The 12,280-nt window shown below is 43.1% G+C and overlaps 1 protein-coding gene across 6 annotated transcripts in view; it reads right to left on the reverse strand.

Annotated features, from left to right (window-relative positions):
* MRRF (mitochondrial ribosome recycling factor) overlaps positions 1-12,280 on the reverse strand; it is a 103,235-nt gene that overhangs the window by 35,516 nt on the left and 55,439 nt on the right. For 2 of the 6 annotated variants that reach the window (XM_069241527.1, XM_069241532.1), the window contains one exon: positions 7,784-7,984. In XM_069241527.1, coding sequence (XP_069097628.1) covers positions 7,784-7,961 — 178 coding nt within the window. In that variant the 5' untranslated portion in view covers positions 7,962-7,984. Of the gene's footprint in view, positions 1-7,783; positions 7,985-9,534; positions 9,651-10,120; positions 10,190-12,280 lie in introns of all 6 variants that reach the window. The other 4 variants (XM_069241528.1, XM_069241526.1, XM_069241529.1 and 1 more) reach the window with 4 other exon arrangements.

Below are 12,280 nucleotides of genomic sequence, written 5' to 3' on the forward strand. Positions count from 1 at the left end.
GATAGGGGCAAAACAGAAATATCAACATCAAGGACCATTGCCCATAACTCGCCCCACAATACCCGCCCGATCCCCACCCCGCCGCACCCCACAATGATTCAACTGCTGCCTTCTTAAAAATGAAAGTAATAGATGAGTCAATAACAGTATTCTGTAGCTAGGTCTAGCCAATTCCCTCGATGTTGTGGGGCCGCCTATGTAGGTACATTATTAATGAGATTTACAACTTATCCCAAACCTGACCCAGAGACCTCTGGCACCCTCAAGACAAAACTGTGATTCCCATAACTAGGACACTTACTGCTACAAGGGGTTATCTGCACTGTGAGTATTAGGCAGTTGTAGGATTGCGATACTAACGAAGTGGCACAAAAATTAGTGTTTCTGCACTTGGAAAGTACACTGGAAATATATTTCTGTGCAAAGGATTCACTTGACCCTTGCCCTCGTGAATCATATGGACTTTGTTGGGCACTTTCACACAACATCCTGCCCTCCTCAACTCGTCCCTGGAGTGGTACGGTCAATGTGGCCACTGACTGAACTGTGAACTATAGCAATAATCAGGGTTCAGTGGGATCCTCAGGCCTTTCAGCGCCGGTGCTGCTGCACTTGCTGCACCAATGAAGCTATGCCCCTGACTAGAGCTGAAAATCGGAGATCAGAAGATACAGGTGTCGTCTTCACTTTTATTGGCAAACCTTCCTTGCCAGATATGTACTTCCTGCGCTTTCAAAGAAACATTAGGAAACTTATGTACACTTTTTCACTGCCCTACTTAAGTGTGTCTTCTGCAGATATATGTTTGGAAGGCCACGAAAGTTTGTAAACATAATAAATGATTGCAAATACTCGAAGTTTTGAGACTCGGGAGATGTTGAACACTGGATAATCAATGCCACAAACATTCCCTGCACACCAACTAAGTGTGGATTTTCAACACAAGTAGTAAAAATACAGTAGACATACATTGATATTTGTGCACAAAATTCTGCAGATTCCCATTCGGAAACTACACAGAAATGCCTTTCGCTTATGCTGCCACGTCTTCATGGATGACACTTAAACATTTTGTGTAGCGCACAGGCTACCAAGGGCCAGATGTAGCAACGTTTTCACACGTCGCAAACAGCGAATTTCACTGTTTGCGATGTGCAAAAAGCACATTGCGATGCCCAATCCCCGTTTTGCAAGTCGGTAACCTGGTTACCGACTCGCAAAACGGGACTGCGAGTCGCAATTAGGAAGTGGTGTTCCCCTTCCTAATTGCGAGTTGCAGCGCAATGCTGCTTTGCTTTGTGACCGCGAACGCAGTCGCAAAGCAATCGCAGTTAGCACCAGTGTCACACTGGTGGTAACCCATTCGCAAAAGGGAAGGGGTCCCCGTGGGGCCCCTTCCACTTTGTGAATGGCATGGATAACATTTTTTCAGAGCAGGCAGTGGCCCTATGGACCACTGCCTGCTCTGAAAAAATGAAACGAAAGCGTTTCATTTTTTCATTTTGTAATGCATCTCGTTTTCCTTTAAGGAAAACGGGCTGCATTACAAAGAAAAAAATTGCTTTATTTAAAAGCAGTCACGGACATGGTGGTCTGCTGTCTCCAGCAGGCCATCATCCCTGTGAGTGCCGCCACTCGCAAGGGAGTCGCAAATTGCAACCCACCTCATTAATATTAATGAGGTGGGCCTTTGCGACCCCCTTGCAAGTCGCAGATGGTGTCAGGGACACCATCCTACATTCTGGATTGTGACTTGCGAGTCGGTCTGACTCGCAATTTGCGAGTCGCAATCCAGAATTTTTGTACATCTGGCCCTAACTTCTTAAGACAATGTACTGGGAGATGGCTTCCAATATATTGTTTTGGTCATGCCTTAGACAGCCACATGTACTTCCGCTTTTGACGATTCATTGTCAGTTAAAAAAAATAAAACCTTCTAAAAACTGTCTGTTAGCCCCCGCCCACCACATTAATTTACATTGATTGATTGACTCCTTTGTCGCTCCTATTTTCATAGTTTACATTAGTGAGCACGTGTCAGCGGGCGTCGACTTCACTTATGTTCACTTCCTCTCCATTTTTTTTTTAATGTTCCCTGGAGCTTGGACTAAGTACTCATTCTTCCTCACTGCTTGCATGCTGATAGTGGTACTTTTTGTTGTTTTGCTTGGAAAACAACCTGAAACCATCTGAGTTGAAGCTCGAGCTTCCCAGTATTTCCAAGAGCTGAACGCAAACAACTAGCAAAAAAAAAAAAAAAAAAAACTTTGTGGCAGGTGACCAATTTCTGAAACATACATTTTGGCTGTCTGTTGCTTTAACTGATTATAGCGCTGTTAACATACTCTCTTTGTTTAAGATCATCGCCACACAGTATGTGTTTTTATGAATTTACACTTACTGTTATGTCTCACTAACCTCCCTTTTCCTCTACTCAGCCCTCAACCCTCAAATCACCCTCACCTCCTTTTTCCCCTACCTACCCATCCACCCACGAGTCCTCAAATCACCCTCACCTCCCTTTACCTTTATCCATCCAAGAGCCCTCAAGACACACTCACCTCCCTTTACCTCCACCCACACCTGGGCCCTAAAGTAGCCCTCACCTACCTTTACCTCTACCCACCCGAGCCCACAAATCACCCTTGTCCACCTTTAACTCTACCATACCATGCACCCCTGAACCCTCAAGTCACCCTTACCTTCCTTTACCTCTACCCACCACTGAACCATAGTGACCCTCACCTCCCTTCGCCTCCACCCATCCCTAAAATCACTTTTTTTTTAAATAGCATAAAAAGTGTTATTTAAAAAAAAAATACTTGTCTGGTAAAGATACAAATATTTACCTGCCTGGTACTTACCCGCGTTTCAAAGACTGCGTGGTTAAGGTCCTGTGTGGTAAATTCTGTTACTGTCACAGGCAGGACACATCCCTGCTGCTTTCCTGAACATGCCCCTGCATTCACCCTACTCCCCTAAATGTTTTGGGAACATTATCGGTTGTTTTATGCCATTCCGACCCTCAGGAGTGCACCTTCACCTCCTTGACAGTCCCTCCCCCCCATCTCACCTCAGATAGTGCATGTGCTGTGGGTTGCAAGGCATTTTGTTTTTTATTACCGGGGGCATAGAGCCCACATACTGCTTGTCAATGGCTAGCTTCATCATCACTCCCATTTCCATGCTCCTCTTTGGCAGTGAATGTCAGCTTCACTTTCACTCTGAGTGTTCATCCCTACCCGGGAGCCTAGCCCAAGTACTGCTTCCCTTGACCAGTTTCCATCCACTGTCTGCTGCTTTCAGAGGCACTTTATTTTCTTTTACTTGCGTCACATTCCTCCCGTCCCCCTACTGCATTGTTGCTTTACCTGCCCCACCCGCCTCCTGCATTGTTGCTTGTCTAGTCAGCCCATCCTTGTTGTTGCTTAGCCCCGTCCACGCACCACCCCCTCCCCCTTCGTTGCTTGTCCCCTCCTTGTTAGACTTTTCATCCTTGGCGTGGTCTCCCTTAACTTTTTGCCTCTGTTCCCCAGGTTGTTGATGTGTGCTGGACTCTGATTTTACTGTTTTCGTTACTCTGGGCACCTTACCATTGCTAACCAGTGCTAAAGTGCAAGTGCTCCTTTACAAAATGTCCATTATCCATGATTGTCATATTTGATTTATTAGTAAGTCCCTAGTACAGTGCACTGGAGGTGCCCGGGGCCTGTAAATCAAATGCTACTAGTGGGCCTGCAGCACTGGTTGTGCCACTCCCATAAGTAGCTCTGTAATCATGTCTCAGACCTTCCATTGCAGTGTCTGTGTGTGCAGTTTTAACTGTAAATTCGACTTGGCAGGTGTACCCACTTGCCAGACCTAAACCTTCCCTTTTCGTACATGTTAGACACCCCTAAGGTAGGCCCCAGGTAGCCCCAAGGGCAGGGTGCAGTGTATGGTTAAGGTAGGACATATAGTAATGTGTTTTATATGTCGTGACAGTAAAATATTGCTAAATTCGTTTTTCACTGTTGCAAGGCCTGTCCCTGTCATAGGTTAACATGGGGGCTACCTTTAGTAGTTTGGGGTCTCTGAGCTCACAATTTAAAAACACATCTTTTAGTAAAGTTGATTTTGAGATTGTGTGTTTGAAAATGCCACTTTTAGAAAGTGAGGATTTTCTTGCTTATACCATTTCCGTGACTCTGCCTATTTGTGGATTCCCTGTCTGGGTCAGTTTGACAGTTGGGCTAGTTGCACCTCACACTAGACAGTGACACAAAGGGAGCTGGGGGTGTAGTCTGCATTTCCTGATGAGCGATCTGTGCTAGGAGAAAGGGAAGGAGTGGTCACTCACACCTGAAAGGGCTGTGCCAGCCCTCACACAATGCAGTCTGAACCCCCTAGTGAGTGTCTGGGGCCTGGCCTGGGCAAGGCAGGATTTCACATTCAAAGGAGACTTTACTTTGAAGTAGGCCTACTTCAAAGGAGAAATTGGGTATAAGAAGGGCACCCAAAACCACAGACTTTAGAAACCCTTCTGGAAACAAGAGGAACCTCTGCCTGGAGAAGAGCTGAGGAAGAAGAGCTGCCCTGCCTGTGACTGTGCTTTGTGGAGCTATCCTGCAGTTGCTGCTTCTCCCAGAGTAAGAGGGCAAAGACTGGACTTTGTGTGCCTTCCATCTTGAGAGGAGATATCCAAGGGCTTGATTTAGAGCTTGCCTCCTGTTGGCTGAAGTCTCAGGGACAGCAAAGACTTCTCTCTGCCAGCACCTGGAGTCTCTGGAGAGACTCCTACTCTGCCCTGTGGTGCCCCTCCAGTTTCTGGGACCCTGAAAGGAGACGCTGGCAGCCTAAAGACAAGTAAATCCATGCACAGAGCGCTGAGAGGGAAAAAGATCGACGTGACTCCCATCTGCGGCTAAAGAAACAATGCGTCGCCAGCTCCACAGCTGAGAATAAACACTTGCAGGAAATGCGACCGAAGAATCGACGCACGGAGCAGGAGAAACGATGCGCAGTATCGCTGACGGAGGCTGGGGGATCACAACCCGCACTGCGGGGTTTTTCGGATCATCGTGCGGCTGGATTTCTGACTCAAGTACTGCTGGGCTTGGAAAAACAACGCAAGGCCTGCCCGGACCCGAGAGTGCTGACCGTATCGACGCATCGCTCTCCTGCGGAGAGAAGAAACGACGCGCCCCAACCCGGCGAATGGAGAAACGACGCAAGGTCCCGCTCGTGAGTGGAATCAACGCATCGCAAGCCCTTTCTGACGCGCACTCACCCATGCGGGGTTATTTTTGACGCACCCAAGGTACTTTTTCATGCTGACAGCGTTAGTGTGTGTTTGAAACTACTTAAAGACTCTTTTTGATTTTTAATTGATAACTTGACTTGTGTATTGTGGATTTTTGTCGTTTCGGTCTTGTTTTGTTTAGATAAGTATTTCCTATTTTTCTAAACTGGTGTTGTGTCATTTTGTAGTGTTTTCATTAAGTTACTGTGTGTGTTGGTACAAATACTTTACACCTAGCACTCTGAAGTTAAGCCTACTGCTCTGCCAAGTTAACAAGGGGGTAAGCAGGGGTTAGCTGAGGGTGATTCTCTTTTACCCTGACTAGAGTGAGGGCCCTTGCTTGAACAGGGGGTAACCTGACTGTCAACCAAAGACCCCATTTCTAACACTCCTGTTCTACCAGAAGAAAAGCACCCAACAAAGTCACACCAACAGGTTTACAAAACTACAAAGATGACAGCGTTGCTGAGCTCCCTTCTTCATGCCGGGCCAACACGGCAAACTTCACCTCTAAAGTCTAATAATTAAACATTTTTTTGTAAAGGCAGAGAATAATTCCATCATATAAAATTGATTACTGCCCTTCGTGGTCAGTGCTGGCCATGTCATAACGCTTTGATTTCTAACTTTTAGCTATGATGCACAGCAGCCATGCTGCTGTACATGACTAAAAGAAATCAACAAAGACAATAGCTCTCCTATTATATCCTTGGTGACAGATATTGGCTTTCTCAAAGCTTGCTACATATAGCAGACAACATTTATTCATTAGTCTTCTGCCAAACAGTGCATGTGCTCAACCCACGTTAATATTCTGCTTTTTTGTGTGACACAGAATGTCATCCTTAATTCTGAACACACCATCTGGATCTCAGACCTAGATTTACAAAGAGTTTGTGTTACTCTTTCAAAGTAGACCTATGCAAATTCTTCTGTTGTAATTTACAAAACAAAGCAAATCATGATTTGCGCTGGTTTGTCACAAAATGTATTGCAACGCCGCAGTACAATGCTCTGCCTTACAAAACTTTGCTTTAGGGAGGCATTCTATGGGTGGGGCATGGGCATTCCTGTGCATACAACCATGGTTTTAAATGCAAATCTAAATCTACAGACTTATAAAAATAGATTTACGCCACAATTCAGTGCCAATCTGAGGCTGTCATAATGAGGAGAAACATCTTAATTTCTCTGTTTTTTTACTCTTTGCATGAGTGCTGCATTCTGCAGTGCACATGCATAGAGGAAATCTCATTTCATCAGTTTTGTGCAGGAAAGTACCCTTTCATACACAAACACTGTGCTGACCACAGTGGTGTCTGCGTTAGTGCATGGCTCCACATAGTGTGCCAGTGCAAGGAGAGAGGAGAACAGTGCAAGTCTTGTAGATATGGAAGAGATATGCTCTCCCAAGTTCATGCAACACAGTGCAGCAAAATTACTAACTGTGCTGCGTTGCAATATTTCTTTGTAAATCTGGGCTTTAGTTCTAAAGACATGTCCATCCACAATATTAAACTTTCGTTCCAACAAAAGACTACTCATTTTACAGTACATTGCAAGGAATGGTTGACTTCTTGTAATCCAAGGGTTCCAACAGGGATACATTCTATCATTTCACAAATAATAAAAAGATTTCTGTTTATATGAAGGATCTCAGGGCAGAATTCAATATATGAAATTCCAATTTTTTAAAATGGTCACATAAAGAACACATGTATAGAAGATGTCAAATGTTCTGTTTCCGTATAAATTTAATTCTGACATCAACAGTTGGATGAGAAGCCCATTTTAGCTATTCTCAGAAAAAGTTTTTAAAAAGCCAAAAAACTGGTGCACGTAAGAATCAACCTTTCCATATAAGGTTTTGACGCTGGTCCTTTGACAAATCGCTAGTGTGGTTTATCTTTAAGACTTCCACACCATTAAGGAGCGTCTGAAGCATGGCCCGCATGCCAGAGGAAAATCAAACACATATAGAGAGATTGAGAGTTATGAATAGAAGAGCGAGGGACAGAGAGCTGCAGCATTTGGAGCTAATGATTATAGGCATGTCAGGTGTGCTGCTGGTCTAAGAGATATCCCTGCAGCAGAACTTCATTCACTTTAAGTTAACTTGGAACCCTCTTCAACAAAGAGGACCCGAAAGGCTGCGTCTCATAACTTAGGTATACTGCTGCCTGATTGGTAAGCTGAAGGGGTTGGACGTTAACACTAAATGTATGCAAGGCTCCAGGATTCCCATTGTTTCGAGTTACATGTGAAAGAAGATTCAGACAACTACTGGCAGAGGAACTTTTAGAATTATGGAGAGGAGTAGATAGGGTCCCTTCACAAAAAGTTTCAGGTGGTCACTCTGAGATTGACACCACAATAAGGAAGAGGGAAAAGGAAAAACAACAAAGAAAAGATTGTGAAATAAAATTGTGAAAACCCTTATTAGATTATGAAGTGAAAAAAAGTTACCAGATCAAACCTATTACATTTTAAAACTTTGGTTACCTTTGCTCTTTTTGGTTGCCAGGTTCCTTGCTTGAATTGCCTGTGTGCCGACACATTGCCGGCAGCTATTCAGGGAGGCAGCTGTAGTTCTTGCATGTGCTCTCAAAGCCGGCCTTGCTAGTAGGGGAACAGATTTACACACTACAGCATGCAGCTGGCTTAGACATCGAAGTGCCATGCTCGAAGTGATCTAGATTGTTCCTGGAAAATATAGCAGTAAAACAAGATACATTTTTGGTAAGGATAAATTAGACGTTTTTACTTTTATGAGATGTATTTCTAAGACCCATAAAGACATATTTATTGTTCAATCATTGCAAGATACCGCTTTTATTTTATAACATTTTTAGAATTCTTCAAGTACTCTCAATCACCCTAGCACATAGCCAGCAATCCTGGAGCAGGCCTACAATGAGCTTCAATTTCCATGTAAATAAAATTTGTAATATATTGACAGCAAACTTGCATTGTTGTAATTAGGTCCAAGTTCAACAGGCAGGTTCACAGCTACACATTTAAGACAAAAGGAAATACAAGTCACAATGGAATCAAGAAAACGTGAATACACACACACACAGACAGACTCACAAGTTTCATATAACAGAACTACATGAAAAAGCATTCATGGACTGGAGAATTATAATAAGATATTGGAAATATTTAAAATATTTATTTATCTATTTGGGTTTTAAGTACACCATTGTTAACTAGTCAGCTGTGACCTCAGAGCACTAGGGAGGTGTGGATAGACAAAGCTTTGTGGGTTTCCGGACAGTGCTTTACAAGAACCTGCTGATGGCGACCAGTTGTCCATCCCATGTGCTTGGGAAGTCCCAAGAGCACCTGTCTTCTAATATGACAAAAAAGTACAATGCACTAAAAAGTCCTCAAAGCTAAGTGTAAGGAAGGCGTGCCAGTCTTGCGTGACTGACATGCTAGCTCATCAAGGAACAACTAAGAAGAAATTACAAGAAGATGCTAAGGCTATCCAAATGCCAGGGGGAAGCGATGATGCACAACGATTTTCAGAATCCAACAAAGCCATTTTCCTGGCTCAAAGTAGAACGAGGGAGTTCCACAAGAAGGCATGCACATATTTTTTCAAACGTAAATCTACAAAGCAATTTGGTGGTCAAAGATATTTACATAATGACTCCTGTGAACTAAGTCCCTAAGGGTGACATTTCTACCAATACAAGGATATCAGAAAGGCTTCATGAATAAGGGTAACACTCATTGTGGTCTAAGCTTTGCCTACTTTATTTGTGTTACGCAGAGTCCAAATTGGCCGAGGGCATTGACGTGGTCAGGTTGGCAATTGTGAATCAGCAGCTGTACACTACCAAAATGCAGCATTTTCATTGTCTTAACTACCTGTCAATCAATATGGTATTATGCCTTCATTGACTAATACCAACCCGTGAAGATCACAGTGTTCTTTAAAAAAATTAATAAACACAATTAATGCTCACCTATCTTAGAAAATATGCCTGCGCTGGGAGACAGGTCTCTGAAGACGATATTATGAAGTAAAACACGAGAGTAGTTTTGACCGGTTTGCGCTCTACAGGTCTGGTGCATAACTGCTTTCATGTGTCGACTAATGTTACAATTTAAATGCTTCTCAGGTAAATAAGCATCAGTACTGTAAAGCAGTGGTTCCCAACATGTGGTCCGGGGACCCCTGGGGGTCCGCGACTGCTTAGAAAATTAAAAACTATTAACAAATAATGACAAATTAGGTCCCATACTTCCAGTAATGACTCAGTGGGGGTCCCCGGATTCCAATGATGATTCAGTGGGGGTCCCTGGGTTCGATTAATGATAAAGTGGGGGTCCACAGAAGTCAAAAGGTTCGGAACCACTACTGTAAAGGAAATGTAATGCAAAGATTGTTTACTACATACAGCAAAGTAATTGAGACTGGTAAAGCATTTTGGCAGAAGACTTGCGCAAACCTGAAGTTAAAACAACACTGTAACTTCTTTCAGTTTATAAACCTTACATCAAATATTAACAGGACACAATATGACAAATTATAACAATTAAATGCAAACATCTCGTTCAGAGAGAGATTCGAAACCTGAGTCGAACACATGTTTGATACTTCAGAGTTGGCAATGTGCTACTGGATTGATACCAATATCCAGCTAAAAATAACTCTTGCACAAATGTTAACAGTAAAAATCCAGTTAAGCCAAAGTGGAAATTTTCGAATAAAATGGGTGTAAATTTCCAAGGACAAAAACATTTAATTTGGTCCAACGATAATAAATATATCAGGCCATAAGAGTGAAGGAGCATATCCACAGCATAAATCAATGGTCTGTGGTATACCTATGTCACCGTACTCTTAAATTATCCTGTAGTGCCACTCCTAAACAGTAGTATATGCCCATGTAATCCCTACAACAAAAAGAGAAAAAAATATTAATCATGACACAAGTATAAAAATCCATATTAAAAACACTGCAAAGAGGAAAACTACAATAGATTCGGACTATACAGTCGACATTTCATTCAAATAGGTGTACCACCAACTACTTATCGTAACTGAAACCAACTCAGCTCAACTGTCAGTGGTGGAGAGAACTTTATATGGGAGTATAGGATGCAGTCTTCCTAATTCAATACTACTCACACAGACATCCTATAGCCTTACTTCTTTGCAGACTGAGCATGAGTAGAGAAAACACCTCTAACAGGAATCCTTGTTACTTTCTTTTTAAAGACCCTCACCCACACTATTAGTGGCATGCTTCATCATCAGATCTCATCCTGGTCTCTATAAACCATGGGCTTGATCATATTCCAGGAAGCACTGTAGGTTATTACCTTACGGGGTCTGATGTATAAAAATACCTTAGGAAACCAGTTTTCCTTTATTATTGGTGTCCGAGGTATGGTTAAAAAAGTATTGGGTGCTTTAGGGTACCCTTATCTTCCCTACACCCTATTTCATTTAGTCAACATGTTTCAGCCCTTGATGTGAACGGTCCCTAAGGATATTGGGCTTTCCTCAGGGCAGGTCTTACCCCATATTGAGTTTGTTATTATCCATTAAATGTCAGTCAGATTCACCGTAAATAAACATTACAAAAACAAAGCTGTGCAGGTGTACTGGCTGCAATGCAGGGAACACGTTAGTGCCTATTTTACAGAGTAAGAATAAGAGTAAAGTATCTTCAATTTCATCATACTCATGTGAAAGCAGTATTTATATTCACACAGCACTCTAGCTTGCATGAGGAATTCCCAGATACTGGGTAGGGACATTCATTCATTTAACAAACCCCATATAGAAAACCATGGTACACTGCACAGCAAACCAGGTAAAGCAAAATGTTAAAGTTTTTCTTAAGTGCAGATTCTGGGTGACAAATAATTTGTACGAATTAGAGATGCCTAGGGCTGTAAGGAATGAAACAATTGCGACGCACTTGGAACAATGCCATTCTGTTTAAAAGCGTGACTAATAACATGTATTTTTAGAACTATTAGCGTTTCACATAGAAATAAACAACATCACTTCCGTAAATCCCCATCATGCAATAAAGTGTTAACAGAGTAAAGCACAATACATACATACAGAAGCCCAATCCGATTACAAAGTCATGCCAAGGCCAAAATAGATTCAAGGAAAGGAATCAAGTCTATGGCCAGTGGATCCAGTTTCAGCTCGAGTCAATAAAAAGGACCGCAGAGGGGCCTATTTATCTTTTGGCCGGGATGTGGGGCTAACATCGAGCCATAAGGTTCACTCGTATTATCACAGACGATTAGGTCACTCAACCAATCATCAACAGTGGGCTTCTGTCTACTGCCACTCAACACTGCAACATGCTGTTCAGCAAGCAGGAGTGCCATAGCCACAAATCTTCTGTGTTGTGGGGCAAGGTGCTTGACAGATCCCAGGAGTGCCATGGTTGGGTGTGGATCAATGATATGGTCAATAATGGTAGATATGTGTGAAAATATCCCACAGGTAGTTTTGTATAATAGTTTTATTCCATGTGAGGTGCGAGAAGTCAGCACGGTCAGCTGCACACTTGGTCCATTGATGCTGGAGGGACAGGTTGATATTAGCCAGGGACTGTGGGGTGGTATGTGCGGAGTGCAAAAACCTGTAATGTAGAAGTTTATAACGACTATTTACTGACACCAACTTAGTCTGCAAGCAACAAAATTGCCACATCTGGTCAGATATTGGGGAGTTGAAATCTCGCTCCCAGGCCATCCGCACAGGGTGTATCTCAACACTCGCACTGTACATGCGGGACACGGGCCGAGTGCTGTCTGCTGAGGAAATCACCATGGTCAGTGGAGACAGATTCAGGGGTTCTTTAGGAAAGGCAGCCAACTTTTCCTTCAATGTACTCTGTAGGCGAAGACGCACTAGCTGATCCATCAGGGAGGGTGCACCCCATGTCTTAAAGATCGAGTGTATGTCTAGGGTACCATTCATGAAGAGGTCATCCACGGTGCACAGCAGATGTG

This window comes from Pleurodeles waltl, chromosome 6 (assembly GCF_031143425.1).
Source record: "Pleurodeles waltl isolate 20211129_DDA chromosome 6, aPleWal1.hap1.20221129, whole genome shotgun sequence".
In the NCBI taxonomy this organism is placed as follows: domain Eukaryota; kingdom Metazoa; phylum Chordata; class Amphibia; order Caudata; family Salamandridae; genus Pleurodeles; species Pleurodeles waltl.